Source organism: Accipiter gentilis, chromosome Z (genome assembly GCF_929443795.1).
Source record: "Accipiter gentilis chromosome Z, bAccGen1.1, whole genome shotgun sequence".
NCBI classification, from domain to species: Eukaryota; Metazoa; Chordata; class Aves; order Accipitriformes; family Accipitridae; genus Astur; species Astur gentilis.
In genome coordinates, this window is record NC_064919.1 from 52,972,016 (window position 1) to 52,991,995 (window position 19,980).

A 19,980-nucleotide genomic window follows, 5' to 3' on the forward strand; every position below is an offset into this window, starting at 1 on the left:
ATTACAATAAGTCCTCCTGTTCATTTACTCCTTTTCAATATCATGGCAAGAGACATTTTATGAAAATAAACCAGCTGGTCTGCAATTCTGCTATTATTTTTACATCACATAATCTTATTCCTAGAAATTACTAATCATAAGGCATCTGCAGAGCAGGAAGGAGGAGAAAAAATTGAATTATTCATATAGAATGATTCTTCAGAAGACTGAAGTCTGACAGAACCACGTTTATACATTAAGATCAAAGAAATACTAGTCTTTTCCAAAGTCTGGAAAACAAATTTTAGAAGTTCCTCCAGATTTAAGGTAGAAAGTTTTGGCCACTCAGACATTACACTAAGGGAATTACGACTCTTCTACAGTGCCAAGTGTTACCAATTAGTAACTGAAAAATTAAGTTTATTTTCTCTTTTCTTTCATGCGCAGGCACTATCGCTTGATTTTTTGGCATCCTCTGAAAGGATAACAAGGACCATGTATGTGAAACAAATGTGAAGAAAAAAATGGGAACCTCAGTAAATCAATGTACTGCAAAAATAGTATACCTGGATATGGACCAAATTTAAGCTAATCCTCTAACTTTGCCTGTAATATAAAGCCAATGCATACGTTTCTTCCCATCAGCATGCTAAAAAAAAATTTTAATCATTTTTATATAAATACACAATTACTCCCACTCTCTCCACACTGGAACGATACAGAGATATTTATCTGCTCAGGTATATCTTCCAGGTATTAACAAAAGTGAGCTGGGGAAAGGGCACATGAAATAAGTAATACATAGTTTGCTGGAAAATACTACATCAAGACTTAAACACATTTTATACTGGAATAGTAGTTAACATTAATCAGACTAAAATTGACATGAATACATCAAGCTTGTTACACAAGTCAATATGAGTTTAGGATGGATTTCAGAATCTTAAAGAAGCCTCTAAACTTTTCAGACTTGGTATGAAACTGGGCAAGACTATCCCAGCAGTCACCTGGACTTAGAAGGTTCAAAGAGAAATCCGCTTCACCATGTAAAAAAAAAAAAATATATATATATATATAAACATGTATACCTGCACGTGATATACACGCTTACTCTCTATATATATCTGCTTATGAAAAACATGGCTGATTTTTTTTAAAAAGTGTGTATATACAGCACGATTTCACAAGTAGTCTAAGGAAAAACGGAGTGCTTCTGTGAAGGACTATTATATTCTGACTAACCACAAGGTGATGCTATTGCACTTACTATTGAACTCTACATCATGAAGTGGATGGCATGCTAAGCACACCCAATAGGGCACACTGCAAACCTGTTAGAAAGCAGAGAAGATTACTTTCTCTCCTTATCTTAGAGACACATTTCAACAGGTTAAGGTGACCTCATTTCCACGCCTACCTCAGCATTTTCATAGCCAAGTTCAGAACTACAGTTCATGAAGTGCAGCTTTTCCAATGAGGATTTGCATACACGTAAGAATCTCATTTCTATGTACATATTAAGGCCAAAATTGAATTCACTTTATCTAGCTTTCATTTCATAACTCAAAATAATTATAAAAGTATTTAAAACAGGTGTGTTAATACACAATGCAGAAGACTGGAACACATCTGAAGTCATAATTTATAAACCCAGATTCTTCTGATATTTATTCCAAGATTAAATCAATTAAGCTTCCAAGCAACAACTAAGGCAGTCGAGTCCATATTTAACTTTTTTTTTTTATTTGCTGGAAAAGTCCATATTTAACATTTATGTATGTATTTTTAATTTGCTGGAATTTCATGACTATAGATAAAACCTATAACTAGGGTGATGGGCAGGGAAACAGCTACAAAAGCAAAGTGGGAAAATGGAACTATTTTACTACTGAAAGCAGGTTAGGAGTTGACACCTAGTAGTGAATCATGTTTCCCTTAAGAGTGGACAATTTTCTAGCTTTAATTCACCAACCAAACACCTGCCTCTGCAGATCACCTTTACTTCCGAATATGCATCCATTGACAGAGAACACTATGTCCCAAGTAGTCCACTGCTTCTTCAATGAGGCCAAACATGACTTGAGAGTGTGTAACTCTCCAACATTGCTTTTTTTATACAGTATTAAACTCACTGAATGTGGCTTCTACAAAACAGTGTATAGAACAGAAGATGAGTCCATTCCAAAGCCTCCTCAACCTAGCACAGCCTATTGTTAGCCAGAACTCAGAGCCAAAGCCACGCTCTTAGCCTATTTTACCTGGCAACTTAAAAAAATAGCTTTCTTCATAGCCTATACCTAACCCTACTCTTTTAAGCATCGACTTTGAATGAAGACTGCATCATGTTTCTGTAGGTTTGATGACCTTAGGGTGTCACCTGTCCATCAACTCATATGTTTTTCTCTGAAGCCTTCTCCTTCCCTGGCTTTCTCTTTTCCTTTTTTTTTTTTTGTGTGTTTAACCATTCCTTTATAGTTCTCCTAATCTGTTCCTTCAAAGCACTGTTCAATGTATCCACAAAATTACTGGGGAGAGGGGAGAGGAGGGAACTTACTTTTTGTCCTTTCAGAGAAGATCCAGTTCAGTGGGATCCTTCTCCACCATCAGGGCTACTGGTCATTAAGGTAACAACAGAGTGCAACTCCTTTTACAGCCCATGCACAGAAACATTACGTATCCACATACTACCTGATTTCCACTTCAGATCTCATTATTGCACCTCTTTCCAGCTCTTGCCTTCAAACAAACAGCTGAAGAGTCAGTACACAGTACTTTTGGAATACATGTAATAAATGGATTTTCTCTACCCTGTTTTTTTAGGAGCTTCTCCAACAAGTGCCATACAGCATCTGACCAACAGCACCATGATGTAGTACAACAGGTAGGTTGGCTATCAAACTGCCAGGTAAGCACTGTTTTGTGTCATTTGGGAAGACTGCTTGGCACTGTCTCGGCCTGTCCCAGGCTTTGGAGTTGACCAGGCAGGAAGAAAGTAGGGCTAATTTTCTACTGCTTAACCAATGCCCAGACCAACTGAGACAAGTCTGCCACATCTGAAGGGGAGCTATAAAAGAAGAAAATAGCAATATTGAAAAAGAAAAAGTCTCACTGAATAGAAGAGAGTCAATCTCTTAGTAGCACTCTGTTCTCTGTGTATGTCATGCATATGACTAAATGGCTATCAGCCTTAACAGAGCCTCTGCACTACACTTTTTTAAAAGCATAAAGGATAACTATAGCTGAATACATTCTTGATTTTCCTCAGATGGTATTATTACATTGCTAAGATATAAGGTAATTCAGTTGTCAATTAAAAAGTTTAAAATTATTAAATTATAGTTGTGTAATTGTCTATGCCCTGGGGAGCCGGTAAAAATTGGGTATGTTAACTCAGCACTTCCACGCCATACTACTACTAGATTTCTTTGAAACATAATTCAGTTTTGAATAGCTTGACTGTATAAAAAAGTGTAAAAAGAATTTTGTATTTTTATTATTTTTTTACATATTTAACACCTAAGGGATTTATGCATACCAGTGCAACTCAACTTTGAAAATTATTTATATCATGAAATACAATGAAATTAGTTATCTGAAGAATAAAAACCCTCAGTCTAAAACAGATAATAAGGCCATCTCTTAGTATTAGATGATTTTTTCCTAACCAAGTGGCAAAATTTCCAACAGTGGTCATTTTTCATATGTGGCATGGAGCGAATAATGTACAATGCACAGGTGGAAATGCCATCACCACTGTTTGAGCTCCCTGACAGTGTGTAGTGTCTGTATTATACAAATGATTTTGGTGTTTACAGGCTATTAGATGTCAGACTGGGGGAGATAAGAGGCAAATGGAGTCAGAAGCTAGGTGTTGGGTGCCCCCAGTTTTACTAACTCAGCTTAGCACAACAGTGCAAATGGGCCTCACTATGACTGTGCACTGGTAACTTGTTTTAGGTGTTCACCTTGAAAATCAGCCACAACATATTCCATCAAAGCAAGAAATACTGTGACACAGTAAGTGTAACTTTATAAAGCTATATTCTTCAGAAGTATTCTGCAGTGTTTAGGTATTTGGGGCAGTTTTTTCCGTAAACCAGAACAACCCCAACCCACCACACACTTTGCACCCGAAAAGTTCCAGCCATCTTCTCATGCAACTTTTCAACTATTAAAATATCATACCTGCAAAACACTTTCTAGTTTGGTTCTTTCCTTAAGAAGCAATTCATATTCACTGTTGCAAGTTCTGCGGATATCATCCTTCTCACTTGCAAGTCTTTGCTGTTGTTCTTTCCACTTCTGCTGAGCAATATGAAACATTTTCTCACTCTCTGCCACTTTCTGCTGAAGTTTTTCATTCAATACTGTTTATAGAAAAAGAGGAAGAAGACATGTAGCACTGCAAAGCATATTCAGAAAAAACAAGGTGTAATGATTGTCAATTTTTCTGTGTATTGTGATATCTTGTGGAACATTGCAACATTAACACTTCCAGCACCAGAGAGCATGACCTTCACTACAAAGAAACAATCAAATTTTGTGGTCCTACAGCACCTTTCACACAAGGACATAGGAATGCTTTAGAGCTTTTTATAAATTAAAACTCTTCTCCTCTGGGAAAAGAATAAAAACTTGAGGTAATTCTTTCATGTGAGGTCTCTATAGCATGCAGGACTTAATTTCAGATTTCTACAATATTTGGCCAGCTTATTTGCCAATGTTTATCTGATGTAGGTATTAGTCTGTATCAATTAATTTTGAGCTCAGTTTAAGTGACGGTAAAGAAAGGCACCTGCCCCATGAAAGGGACTATAGGAAAACCTAAGGCAGGTTGGGCTAGCGAGCAAAGACTTAACTTTTCCAAGGAAATTTACTGCTGCTCAAGAGATTTAAATCTTCAGCACACTAAATGCCTTGAGATAGGGGAACTCTGTATATACTTTTCTGTGAAAGCTTAAATGCTGCAGAAAGCTTCATTACCTATGCCTATTTATTTAAGCAGTTTGACCAGCAACTTCACTTTATTCTACAAACTAGCTTTCAGATGAAAGTACTTTATATTGGCTTTTCATTTTGCTGAGTACAACTACCTAAATTGGCATCTAAGTGATCACCACTTTCTAACAGATTTTTATTTCAAATTCATGCCAGTTTTCTGAAGTTTCTTTCCTGTTGGAGAAGGATAAAATGAACAGAAGAGGCACATTACGATGAATAAATCAGTGGACACAATGATGGGAAAGGACTGTCAGACAGCAGAAAGTTAAGCCTCAGTGAGAACAGCAGAAAAACAATTTGGAGGAAATACTGAAGAGTCCAAGCTACAAATAAGGCCTTCTGACCAAGGAGCTAAGTCAGGGTCACATCAAAGCACCAAATAAGGTGAGGAAGGCTCCAAGTGACATGGGAAAACAAGCAGGAAGTTATAAACTGCAAAATAATTGAGAAGCAACACCATGATTATTTAACTTCTTTGGCACCTGTCACAGGAGAAAAAAAAAAAAAAAAACAGTTTGAGAAATTTCAACCAATGTAACAGTTAACAGACTTCTAATTCCTGATTCTGGTGTTGCAAGAAACTAACACACACAGACACACACACACATTTAGGAAAACATCCCACTGCAAAACCTATCCTACCCCCTTTCCATTCTCCAGTCCCATCACCGCACGGTAGCCCAGTCCCTTCAGGAAGGTTACAGGCAGCACAGCAGACTGGGCTCACTGTGCTGCAAGTCCTCCATCAGCAACAGTTCCTTCCGAGTCCTGCCTCCTGGTGCCTGCATGGGCAGTCACTACTTTGGCCTGGCCCCAGCCCCTGCTCAGACTGCTGCTCTGCTCCTATCTCTCTTGCTGTTTCTCTTCTTCTTTTTCTCTTCCTCTTGGCATTTACCACCCTTTCTGAAACACATTTTGGCAGAGGCACCAGCTACTCTCCAGTGGGCGGTTTGGTGCGCAGCGCCGGGTGGGTTTGCCCGCTGTGGAGCTGGCCGGACCAGCTCTGGGCAGGCCCAGACCTCTTTGCTCACACAGGTTGCCCCGCAGACCCACACCTACCAACGACACCTGCCAGCTGGGCCCAATACAGCAGCCAATGAGTTTTCTGAATAATAAAGTGAATCACAAAATTAAAATTAAAGTATTTTAAAATACACACACACACACTGTTCCTAAATTGGTGAGCAAACTAGCAGTAAAGTGAGCATACACAGAACGAAACACAGCTTTCCTCTAAGTGAGAGACTAGCAGTTCAAGTCTTCAGCTTGCAATCACAGGAAGATTTCCAAAGGGAAAAAAAAAGCCTTCTTCCAGTTTGCAATCAAAAAAAAAAAACCCAAACAAACCAAAAAATCAAAAAAAAACCCAAAATCTTATGTGCTCTCCAAATGACTGAAAAGTTCAGCTTTCTAATTATCTTAAAAAACACCTGGTTCTTTAAGTATTTGTAAGTTTCTTCAACGCATAAAATCTCCACAAGGAGCACTCTTCATGGAACATTAATGGTTCAGCACACTCACAAATACATCTCCTACACTAGACTAAAAAAGTACCATACTTCCTTAAGTAATTAAAAATGCACCTCACTTACTTGTAAGAATGAGAAATCTCTCTCTGTTGAGGAAGAACAAGGAAATCTGAGTTTCTGAATACAAAACTAGTAGGGAAAAAATGTCTAGGTAAAAACCTTCCCTTCCACATACTACTGTCATAACATACATGTTCCATTACCTAAAAAGAGAGAAACAAGGATGATAAGAAGAAAAGAAACCAGACATGAGCAATGACAACAATTGAAACCTTTGAAAAGATGAAAGAAAGAAGCAGCATGATGAGAACCTCTGGAAAAAACTTCTTGGAAATAGTGCAAACAAATGAACAGGAATGGACTTTTTCTTTTTTTCCCTGAAATGGAAAAGAAGAACTGCTGGGCATAGTGACAACCAGGATGTGGAGACAGCCACCACAATTACAATTCTGTCCAAGGACAGCAGTGAAACAGGGAACAACAGAAGGTAAAAGGCAAGAGGAAAGAGCATTGATAGGTTTAGCAGGTTAGTTTTAATTCACACGTGCAACAGCAGGAGTTTTGTAAACTCCTATGAGTTTACAAAAACAGATGGATAAGAGACAGGAAAGATAAGAGCAATCCAAGAAAAACAGCAATAACTAGAAAATTTAATTAAGTCACTGCTTCTCACTTGTCTTCCTGACTTGGAACTGACTTAGCCTTTGTTCCATGTTTGCTTTTTTTGAAACTTACCTTGCAGTTCCGCAAGTTTGGTTTTTGCATCACTTAATTCCTCTTCTGCAGCATATGTTTTCAGACGAGCATCCTTTCTGGCAATTGCCAGTTCGTACTCCAGACTTTGTCGAAGAGCCTCTCCTTTCTCAATTTCCGACCGTAATTTCACTATCTGGCTTTCACAGTTGGACAGCTAGAAAACAAATTGTTTCAGAAAACTGGCAACAATGGTCCTCTGAAAAAATGCATGTTACAGAAATATACCTACAGAATATTTTTAAAAGATATTTTGAATTGCATTTACAGCTGCCTTCTTATTCCACTTGAATTTGAAATATAGTCTTGGAAATGCACATTTATGCAGATTTTAAGTACTTCTACTGTTTTTTATGCAAACTGTTCCTATTCCTTGTTGTGGTTTAACCCCAGCCTGCAACTAAGCACCACATAAATGCTCGCTCACGCCCCAATCAGTGGGATGGGGGAGAGAATCAAGAAAAAAAAAAGTAAAACTCATGGGTTGAGATAAAGACAGTTTAATAGGACAGAAAGGAAGAAAATAATAATAGTGGTGATAATAATAAAGTGACAATAATAACAATAATAAAAGAATTGGAATGTACAAGACAAGTGATGCACAATGCAATTGCTCACCACTTGCTAATCGATGCCCAGTTAGTTCCCGAACAGCGATCTGCCCACCCCAGCCCCAGACAGCTCCCCTCCCCTGTGTCCATGTCCCATCCCATCCTGTTCCATGCCCCGCTCCGTCCGTTCCCACTCCCCCCCCCCCGACTTCTCTACTAGACATGAGGTCCCATGGTATGGAATACCCCTTTGGCCAGTTTGGGTCAGCTGCTCTGGCCGTATCCCTTCCTGTTTTGGGTTTGTGTGGCGGGCTTTTGGTAGCAGGGGAGTGGCTGCAGGGGTGGCTCCTGTGGGAAGCTGCTGGAAGCTTCCCCGGCTCCAAGTCGGGCCCGCCTCTGGCCCAGGCCGAGCCCGTCAGCGACAGTGGTGGCAGCGCCTCTGGGATAATTTATTTAAGAGGGGGAACCTGCAGTGAGCAGGGGGATCGGGATGTGAGAGGAACCCCTCTGCAGACACCGAGGTCAGTGCGGAAGGAGGGGAGGAGGAGCGGGGGAGGAGGGGATGCCCCTGCAGCCCCTGGTGAGGCGGCAGGCTGTGTGTCCCCAGCCCGCGGAGGGGAGCAGGCGAGCAGAGGCCCACCTGCAGCCCGGGGAGAAAGAAGCCCACGCCAGAGCGGGGGGATGCCCCCCAAGATGGCCGTGACTCCACGGGAAAGCCCGGGCTGGAGCAGTCTGTGACTGAAAGACTGCAGCACACAGAAAGGGACCCACGCTGGAGCAGTTCATGAAGAACTGCAGCCCGTGGGAAGAGCTCACGTTGGAGAAATTCATGGAGGACTGTCTCCCACGGGAGCGACCCCACGCTGGAGCACGGGAAGGGTGTGATGAGACCTCCTCCTGAGGAGGAAGGAGCAGCAGAGACGAGGTGTGATGAACTGACCCCAGCCCCCATTCCCGGTCCCCCTGCGCTGCTGGGGTGAGGAGGGAGAGAAAACTGGGATTGCAGCTGAACCCAGGAAGGAGGCAGGGGCGAGGAGGAAGGTACTCTAATGTTTGGTTTTATTTCTCATTATCCTGCTTTGATTGGCAACAGATTGATTTTGCTTTTTTTCCACAAGTTTAGTCCGGTTTTTGCCCGTGACTATAACTGGTGAGTGATCCCTCCCTGTCCTTGTCTCAAACCACAAGCTTTTCTTTATATTTTCTCCTCCACATCCCAGGGAGCGGGGTGGGGGGGGGGGAGAACCAAGTGAGCAGCCTCCTGGTGCTTTGTTGCTGGCTGGGCTTAAACCACAACACCTCCCAACTTCTTGTGCCCCTCCAGCCTTCTTGCTGGCTGGGCATCAGAAGCTGAAAAATCCTTGACTTAATATAAACACTGCTCAGCAAGAACTGAAAACATCAGTGTGTTATCAACATTATTCTCATACTAAATCCAAAACATAACACTATACCGGCTACTGGAGACAAAATTAACTCTATCCCAGCCAAAACCAGGACATTCCTGGATACCTTTCATGTACCTTAAACATACCCCTCTATTCTTCCAAAAATACACTATCTTAAGGAAATAGAAGTCATCATACTGTTATGTTCCTTCCCTCCAAAGGAAAATCTACAGCAACAGAAACATTATATTCCATAGGCAATTTTCTGGTAACTTTCTTTAAATTTAACACTTGGAGAAACAGTCATGTTAGGATGCTAGACTATCAAACATGTAGTAACTCACAAGTATACATATGAACATAAAATTCAGTCCAATAATGTTCAGTAGTCAAACAGAATGCTATCAAATTTAACAGACAACAAAGAACAGAAAATGCTTCAAAAAGTGATCTTATCCAGATTAGGAGACATAGTCTATTCTTTGCTGCCAAAAACTGGGTCCAGAAAATCAAGTTCAAGCTATTTCAACACCAGAAGATGGAAAGTAAAGCATGTATTTCTTCAGAACATCTAAAAAGTAGCCCCTTGACTTCAGTAATAGGTAACACATGTAGGTAACTTCCACACTTTAATTATCTGTAACAATACAGTAAATGGATAGGGGGAAAAAAAACCCAGTCTCTCAAGTAGTTTATCTACTTAAAATGCAATCTGACTTTGTGGTGCAAACCACAACAGCAAAATGTTGCAGAAGATCCTTGTGGACCTCCAGCGTTCAAATTCTCAATGCAAGAGGTGGTTTGCTTTGGTTTTCTTAAAATCCAGATTAATTCCAGGGATCCATTTTTAAACAGTCACCCCACAGATGATGGGGCAATGAGAAAACAACAAATTAACTGCAGCACAAGAGCAAGTCATTGTGGGAAAAACAGGAATCTCTTAATTTGGGTATACACCCCAATAAATAAATGGATATGGAACAACAAACTTGGTTTATTGGCTGGATTTAGCACAAAACAGATGAACGAGCACCCACATGAACTACTCCTAGCAAACTGCCAAGGGCAGAATTGTTACCTGTAGTAGTAACAATCCTTCTGCACCAGTAGTTTAAACCAGGATATCAGCTGCCAGATTGGCATTAGCAAGTGTGGGAAGCGTTCCTACTAGCAACAAATCTGAAACTGATTCCAACTACTTCCATACTCAGTGGCCACCTTTTCTTATATATACCAGTGCAAAAGCTGATATTCAAGCTAAAGAAAAGATTAAGTATTTTCTTACTACTATTTCATTTCAATACTAATTCGCTACAACAGCATCAGGGAAAACCTTTGTAATGCAGCTAAATTATTTCCCTATGAATGAAGTTCTCAACATGTATGAAGTTATTGACAAACACATCACTACATTTGTTACTAAAATGTAACTGTTACTGTTATAGTTACTGAAAACTGCAAATTTGCACAAGCTGAGACATTGCAAGACCACGGAAGGCTATCCCAGCTGGATTTGCTGTACACACACACAAAAATACTGTACTAGGTTTATGAGTTGCAAATGATTTCTGCAGAATTAAAATGACACTTCAATACCCTGCAAAAAAAAATATAAATAAGAACTAAGATCTTTTTATGGCACTAGATTCAAGCTGTGGCCTTTATGTATTGTGTCACCAGGCAATTTTATCTAACAAACTACTGGTAGTGGCAGTGACTCCTTTCCCTGAAGAAAATTTGCACTCTGCTTGGTGCAACTTTAACTATTAACAATGCCAGCAGAGGTGCTAAGAGCTCCTATGAACAGGTATGAGGGGTCTGTACAGTGCCACCTTGTTATTTTTCAGCCAATGACTGTGCTTTTGATATACCACACAAGAGTATTGTTCTAACGAAATAAGATTGCATTTATTCCAGGAGTTAAATAAAGCAAACAAAAAAGTCCTTACTTCTTGATTGTGTTTAATGGTTAAATCTAATTTTTCTTTTTTAGCTTGACAGAGTTTCCTTCTCAGATCTTCAGCAGCATCCAATTCTGATTCATTGCTCTTTTGTAGTAACTGTGACTCACACTTGGCATTATGTAAGCTGCAAAATATGAATGTTTTCAAAAAAAGTAAGTATACCTTTTAAGTTTTAATGTTCCCTTATTTCAATGATCATATTGTGAGCTCAAAGTTCTAAACATTCAAGTAAAATTACGCCATGCAATTGTCATCACACTATTGCTCTTTGAAAACAGGGTTATACAGAATTGCTTATTGTGCAAGATATGAGAGATTTAGCAGCAGAAACTTAAAACAGATATGCACTTCGGATTTCCTAAAGTTGATTTAAGCATAACATGTTTTTTATTATTTTCCATTATCTTCATTATTGATTCAATAAACTTTCAGGATGTTTAAAAACCATCACTCCAACCACTTAAAATGACTAGCAAGTTTTTGTTTGTATCCTGCAGTAAGGCTCATTTTTTAACATGCATTACCATCTCAAAACCACCTCTGTCATGAAACAAATACACATATGTGGAACAAAAATCACTTTTCCACATTTTTTATTCAAAGATATATACATTTAAACTACACACAAGCAAACACAGTACAAATTAAAGGTCTAGTCCTCTAAAATAACCTGTATCTTCATTTCCACTACTTCAGTTAAAAGAAAATCTACTTGGCAGTTAGCAGGATCAGCCCTTGAGCATCACAAGCAATATTAAAATAATCAAAACAAGCTTTCATATGTAGAACAAAAAAATCAGTATAAAACCACATATTTAATTAAAATGAACTAGTTTAATAATCTTATGTGCAATCATTGTAACTTCAAACCAGGCAACTTTTGAATGATTTCAGGAGTTAAAAATCAGTTTTCACATTATTTGTCAGCTTTCTCATTTTTTTACATATATAAGACTGGCTGCAATAATTAGTTGCTCCACACAAAAGCACAAGTCATCAGGACCACTAAGTATGAAATATATTGTAAAAAGAAACATTATTAAATTAACAACAAATTTGGCATCATTTCATACAGAACTGAAAATACTAAAATAGCTTGCCTTTGTCTACATGAGGTCTTAATTATTAGTTACAGAAATGACAGCCTACCAGGATTTAATTATTTGTTCTTTCTAAATAAAAAAATGACGACTTTACTCCTAGGTTTGTGCACCATTAAGATTTTCCATGACTGAGAACTCTACTTGATGAAATACATGTTTTCTCACAGAGGTTGACTACCAAAAAAGGCACAAACATCATCAACAAGGGAAACAGTAATTTAGATTAAGTGTTGCCTTTAAAGACATTACTAATAACAAAGGATGAAATTGCAGGCTTTTAGCTGCAGCCTATAAATATTTTATAATTTAATAAATACTAAGTCTACTTCCTTTTAAAAACAAGATGGACTTCATCTATGAGATCAGAATAATTGTATGACATCTGTAATTGTACGTCATCTGTAATTGTACCACAGGGTGCCACATGCTTAACACATTTTATGTATGTAATAAATGTAGGAGATAAGGACCATTAAAACCTGCATGTACTGCAAGAAAACCACAGGCACATTATTAGCTTTCAATGTTTACTATGGGAGCCATACCCAAAGGAACCAACATAACTCAAAGGGCAAAAGGTCAGAAACAAGGTAAGTAAAATCACGTATCATTATTTTATGCAATTCCTAGCCACTGCAATAAGAAGATATAGTGGTAAGTCAAGCAGGAAAGAAGGATATGAACAGCCAGAGTACCTGTAAACTGTATAAAAGCTTGTTTGTGGACATCAGATAATAAATAGGTTTGGGAGACCTTTATTTTTCCATGGCTGGGAAAAACACAGATGAAAGAAAGGCAAGTCAACTTACTCAGAGATGACACAAGAAGTATCAATCTCAACTACAGATAGCTAAAGGCCAGGCAGCACCAAAGTTAGCAAGGCACAGGTTAGGGACTAAAACAGAACCTAGACTGAAAACTGGGGAGGACTATGGCAAAGAAACAAGGGTTATGGAAAGGGTAATCATTTTGTTAGTTTGCGGGCAGCAGGGAGGTTGTTTTGCTTCTTTAAACCTGGTGATATTTAATACTTCCTGCATAGAGAGCACACTGAATGTAAACAAGGGAATGAATACTTTTTGTAGAGTAAATAAAAAAACACCTTTAAATCTCTTAAGTAAATGACATTGGTTTGTATGGCAATCAGCTTTCATGAAAACCGTTCACTCCAACTCCTTTATTAATTATCGGGGGGGGGGGGGGAGCGGGGAGCACAATCGAGATATCTACACAATAAAACTTACTCAGAGGGAAATTTAACTATGTGATTAACTGTTCTGCTTAACTGGACCAGTGGGAAAAAAAACAAACAACCCCAAACAAGTTACAGAACATCACAAGTAATAGCAAATTAGGGACATTATAGAAATGAAAAGTGCATAAGAGCACTAAGGCACAACAGTAACTACTGGGAAACAAAGCATGAAACACCTTTTTAAAATAGCATTTTCTGCACAGCTTCTAAACTCACAATGCCATTACTTAAAAATTAAATACATAAAGCAGAAAACCCTATTTTTGCTCTTAGTATAGAATCAAATTGAATCAGCCACTTTAAAAAAAAAAAAAAAAAAACCCAAGGGAACATTACTGTTAACTACTTCATTATTTTGTCTACTTAAACATTTTCAAATACAATAGTGATTGTCCTTAAGAATTCTTATTTCTGTGATATTTCATCATCACAGCATCGCCAGCACATGCAGTACTTTATGAAAGCTTCGTAATACCTGTTGTAAGAGATTCTTCCTTCCATATTCATATTACAAGTAGAAGTGCTACAAGCATATAGCTCTCAGAAGCTTAAATCAAAGACAAAACCACAAAAAAAAAATTCACTGCAAAGTTTCACAGCATGTATGATTTGCAGTCTAACAGGAATTCAGAGAATGCTTTGTACTTCCATTTTTATATATTAATAGTTCATCGATCATTGGTTTTGAACTAAAATATGTATTTTACCTGCAGCTTTTATCTAAGACACCATTATTAGTACTTTAAGATTCTTCAAGAAAGCATATAAGCAGGTGAAATAGCTTTTGAGTCCAACACTGCAGAATGACTTTTTGTAACTCAAAAACTTTAAATTCATATGCACTTCAAAAGTCAGCTAGTTACAGTGAACATAGCACATTGCAGAAAAAGTTTTTCACTAGCCTTTCTTCCACATCTAGCAGAAAACGTAGAGTCACTTTTTAACAGAGAGAAATTTTCCTTCATTTATTACATAGTAGTGGAATTGTGCTAAACTTTCCCAGCTGAAGGAGTAATCTGCAGTCTGATTTCCTAACCAAAGATCATATTTGTGGAATTTTGCTGTTCCTACATAATTGGCGGTTTTGTATTATCAGACTTCGAATAGTGCCAAATAGCTCTCACAGCCACAACAAACAGAATGAATTAAAGCTTACTTTAATTGTGCCAAAGATCAAACACATACCAGGTTATAAAAATAAGAGCCATGTGCAAGACTTAAGGCCGACCTCTACTACCTCAGCTAATGCAGAAAACCATTCTGTAACTCCAGATCGCCGTTCCTAACTGCAGACACAAACTCCCTCTATCTCTAAGTAATGATTCCTACAGTTGTGTGAGAATTCTTGCACATCAGATGGCCAGTACGCACGCCTTCAAGTAAACCTTTTCATGTAGTGACTATATTGCATGTATCGCACCATACCTGCTTCTTCTTCAGTCTGAATTACATAATTTCAGGGATCTAGAAAATAAACCACAAAAACATGAACCATATTACTAGACTTAAAAATACAGAAGTGGAGCTCACCATTTAGCTTCCGTGACAGTGTAGCTGACTGGAGATGACAAACTCATGATGTCCAATACACAGCTTTTTAAGTCTATAAACTCTGGAAAATAAACATCTTCTTTGATCATATATACTTTTACTTGACAAGCTTCAAAGATTATTCTTTTCCATATCGCAAAAACATTAAAACCTGTAACAAAACCTGTAACAAATGCTTTAGTTTATTTGGCAACATAATAGAAGAATCATTTATTAACACTCGTGAACACTCATCAAACAGTGTTACTACTATGTCACCTGAACAATTATCACCAACTGTAATGTGACATCAGTTTTAGTCAACAAAGAGGATTGTCCTGCTAGTTGACTAAACTTGAATATCATAGACACAAAAAAAAATAAATAATAATTTGTAGAATATCCACTGCCAGGGTTTTCAGAAGGATGTCAATACAAAGTGTTATGTTTGCACAGATTGTTTCCCTGCATTCTCTATTCTCCTAAGAGGATGACAAACTCCATCTCTCTTCTAAATAATTCTAAGGGAGATAAATGCATGTACCATGATTTTTGTAGCAGGTCAATATCCAAGGTTTGCTGTCTAATAGCAGTCTTTAACATAGCAAGTCTTCTAACTGCTTCATAAACCTGGAACCTTCCTACTTGAATGGATTTTTATTGTATTAGATGTATCAGCAATATTTAGGGGTATACAGGAGGAATGCTAAATTAAACTATTACTCAGCTCATCTTTAGAAGGAGCTCACCAATTTAGTGTTACTCATAAAAACAAATCAATACCAATAACATATTTATAACATAGACCTTAAAAAAACTCCTTCAAGTTGAATAGCAAACTCTTTTATGAGTTCTTTCCATTAATTAAAGCAAGGTTATATAAAGAATAAGCTGTATTCAACAGTGAAGATTAATGAGCTATGAAGGTTTGCTTTTGAACTCCACAGCAGATGGACATCCACACTAAAGTCCTAAACAAGAAGCTAGCCTGGACTCCATCTTTACCATCTCTGGCTTGCAGCCACATGGTTGCCACAATCTATTTCCATTGGACTGAATGCAGAAGTACTCGATGTAACATATTAAACATAAGCTGATCTTGTTTGATCCAGAAGCTAATAATCTAGAAATCTGAAGAAGAAAAAATGCATTTCTGCTTCAAACTGTAATTTTAACAAAACATGCAGTAAGAATAAACCTATTATTTCTAAAAACTTTTTTTATTTTTTAACAGAAAAGCATAACAACTGGTGCCCAGGGTTACCATACTGCTTTATATTCAAACACACAGTTACTCCAAAGTATCTTCAAAATCAAGTGGAGTAATATGGGAAGAAAAGGACAGTGAAGGTTAAGTTTGCTTCACTTTGTTAACAAAGAATATTTAGATGTATCATTCGTGATTTTTAAGATCTACCCATCAGAATTCACCTTGGCACATGTGTTCCATAAGCCCCAAAACACATAAGTACCATACAATTGTCACTCATGCTCCTAGAGAAAGTAACACAGCTTTCTTTCCATCTCAACTGAGAAAATAGTCAAAGACCTCATTTTCAAAGTATAGACAAGTCTGTGGTACAACTGCTAGGCACATGTTAAGGTCCATTAAATTATTAGTAACTTGCAAACTAAAAACTCCAACTTCACATGAGAGAAGAACAATCCTGACAGAGTATTTGTAGTATTGTAGTCAACAAAGATCAATTACTTGAATTAAAAAATTTGTGGTATCAGGGTATGAGAAACTCTATCAATTGTGCCAAATTTTCACACTAAGATATAGGTCTGAACACTGACAAACTAGTTTTTCATACAACCCTTTTAAGCTTTACTGCAACCTACACCAAAAATCTCATCATGAACAGTAGAAAAAAATGTTAGTCTCAAAGCATAATCAAAAGGTACTGTCACATCCACATCATTCTGCAGTTTTAAAACTCCCCAAAACTGCTCTTAAGTCACATAGAGGGGGAAGAAAAAGAAAATCTAAATAACATTTTCTGGGAATGGTAGTAGTTTTGAATACACAACATTCCTCTGTTAAAATATATCAATAGCTAGTTTATTAGCACACGAATGAATGCATTCCAAAAGCATGCTATTTCATCTACAAAAAAAAAAAAAAAAAAAAAAAAAAAAGCATACAAGTGGCATGGAATGGCTCATAGGAGCCCCCTAAGTATAAGAAGTGTTTGTCTGAGGACTTAATATGTTTGACAGATGCTCCCTACAAAACTTGTATCATATTCACCTCACAAACTTCTGAATACACTTAACTAACTTCAGCAAGGTCATTAATTTAGAACAGATACTAGGAAAAAATTCTTCACTGTGAGGGTGGTGAGGCACTGGAACAGGTTGCCCAGAGAGGCTGTGGATGCCCCATCCCTGGAAGCGCTCAAAGCCAGACTGGATGGGGCTCTGAGCAACCTGGTCTAGTGGAAGGTGTGCCAGCCCATGGCAGGGGGGCTTGGAACGAGATGATCTTTGAAGGTCCAACACAAACCGTTCTGTGGTTGAGACTACTCAAAATAAATCTAACTATGATCTCAAGATGTACTACTTTAGATCATACAAAGCCAGGTGTAACTAACGTATCTGCACTGGCACCTATAAAAACTCACCAGCAGTTGTTTCAGCCGAAAGAAGCACTAGGTTTTCATTAGCGTAGACCAAAAATCTTATGCAAGCCAAAAATCAAAGCAACAGCATCACTTCACTACCAAAGACGTCACTGGTTTAAGTGCACTCTGTACCAGCGGCTCCGCCGGTGTACCTGGCAGGCCAAAGTGACGTGCGGCGCGCCGGCAGCCGACGGGAAAGGGCCGGCGGCAGCCTCGGGCTGGGCGGCAGCTCAGGGTAGGGCGGCAGCCCAAAGACCGCCGCCAGCGAGAAGCGAGCACGAAGCGCCGTCGCCACGGCGGGGCACTCCGTCCGCCGACCGCCGCCGGCCTGCCGGTGCTGGGCGGAACGGCCTCGCGGCCCTCCCGCCGCCCTGCCTGCGCACCAGGCAGCGTGCCGCCGCCGGCAGGCGGCCAGAAGGACTAACGGTGCCGCACCACCGCGGCAGGCGGCTGCCGGAGGCGCCGGACGCGGACGCGGCACTCCCGAGACGTGCGTGAGGCGCCCGTCCCGCCGAAACCGCCGCCGCCGCCCCCCGCCGCCGGTCCGGTCCGGTCCGGTCCGGTCCGGTGCGGCGCGGCGCGGCCCGGCCCGGTCCGGTCCGGTCCCACCTGTCCGCGGCCGCCGGCGGGCCGCGCCGTCGCTAAGGCCCAGAGGGAAGGACGCGGACCCGCCCCGCCGCGCGCCGGGCCTTCCCAACGGCGACTTCCGGCTGCTGCGGCGGCGCGCGCTGAGCCCGCCGAGAGCCCCGGTAACGCCGCCGCGCGGCGCGGGCGGGGCGCCGCGCATGCGCGGGGCGGGGCGCGCAGCTGCGGGCTCCCGCCTCGGCTTCCCTCCGGCGGGCCGGGGCCGGGGCCGGGGCCGGGGCCGGAGACGGAGACGGGGGCGGAGACGGGGGCGGGAGCGGGAGCGCCGCCCGGCCGCGGCTCCGGCCCTCTGGGCAAGCGGAGGCGCGTTGCCCGCTCCCTCGCGGCGGCGGCGGCGGCGGCCTGTCCGGAGCGGGGAGCGGGGAGCGGGGAGCGGGGAGCGCCGCCGGGGAGGCCGGGCGGAGGGGCCCGGCGCCCCCGCGGTTTCTGCCGCCCTTTCTCCCCGAGGGCTTGCGCCTCGTCCGGCTCAGGAGTTGCTTCGGGGCCATCCGAGGCTTCTGGGTGCACGCGAGTCCCCTCAGCCGACGCCGGTTGCCCCCGGCCTCTGCCCGCCGAGCTGTCACCCCAGCAAGCGTCATCGTCGTCGTCGGGCGGTCCTTAGCAGCGCAGGTGTCACCCCAAACACCCCTCTTCCTGGACGGGAGGGGGGCCGTGCCCTTCTTCCCAGAGCTGCTGGCATGTGGGCATGTTTGCAGCCGGGCGACCTCAGCCATGTTTTAGGGATACCGAATCCCCAAAAGGAGACAGTGGGGAATATGCGTACAGGCAATGAAAACGACCGACTAACGTGAATGCCAGGCTGAGGCTTGGGTGTCCTCAAATGCGGGGCGGCACGTTCTTTGCCCAGATTACCAAGAAATGCAGACAGGTAATTATTTTGAAAGACCATGGGGCAAAATTGCAGCGGGGTCGGTGGCGGAGACCTGTAACAAGGTTACCACTCCCCTTCTGTTGGCCTCGCTGCACAAGTGGAAAGGTTCTCGTGGAACATCTCCACTAAGAGGTTTCAAGCCCCAGATGCAAGCGTATATGATGTCAGACAGCAGCAGCACGAGAGGCTCAATAAAATCCACCCTACGGTATCCTAAAGACATGGACAAGGTATTCTGGAAAGTGTGTCACAGGCTGAAGGGAATTAAAACAATTTTACGTTAATATGTTCAATAACTACCATTGACATTATCGTAAGTACACACACATTGAGATGTGAGTAACAAGTATGTTGAAAGGTACTTTTCATACATGCTCTTTCACTGTTGATACTGTTGATACACTGTTGATACGTGACCTGAATTTCCACAGACCATGAGAAATCTGGGTCCTCTTGCATGAGCAAGATTGTATTAAAGCTATCACGAACCACACTTGGAAAAGCATCAGTAAGATAGTCTCTTAAAAGAACATTGGTCTGCACCTGAAGAGGAAAAATGTATCACGATGTCCATAGATTACCACATTATCTAGGGAAGTATATAATCCACAGACGACCAGGTTGATCTTAGAGAATATACCGTCCAGAAATGACCAGGTTATTTGAGAACACTCTGTCCAGAAGATGAACAAGTCACTTAAGAGATAATAATATTATTGATGGATAGTGCACAGAATCGGCGCATATGGAAACAGAGAAAAAAATAAATCTCCTGTGGAAAACT

General features: G+C 40.8%; 1 protein-coding gene across 4 annotated transcripts in view; it reads right to left on the minus strand.

Annotated features, from left to right (window-relative positions):
• The window catches only part of CCDC171 (coiled-coil domain containing 171), a 153,328-nt gene extending 135,333 nt beyond the window's left edge, over window positions 1-17,995 (minus strand). For 3 of the 4 annotated variants that reach the window (XM_049795855.1, XM_049795854.1, XM_049795853.1), the window contains exons 1-4: window positions 15,054-16,032; window positions 11,151-11,289; window positions 7,245-7,419; window positions 4,165-4,346 (exon numbers count right to left, since the gene is read on the minus strand). In XM_049795855.1, coding sequence (XP_049651812.1) covers window positions 4,165-4,346; window positions 7,245-7,419; window positions 11,151-11,289; window positions 15,054-15,163 — 606 coding nt within the window. In that variant the 5' untranslated portion in view covers window positions 15,164-16,032. Of the gene's footprint in view, window positions 1-4,164; window positions 4,347-7,244; window positions 7,420-11,150; window positions 11,290-15,053; window positions 16,033-17,680 lie in introns of those variants that run through there. The other variant, XM_049795856.1, reaches the window with a different exon arrangement.
• Window positions 17,996-19,980: the final 1,985 nt, after the last annotated feature.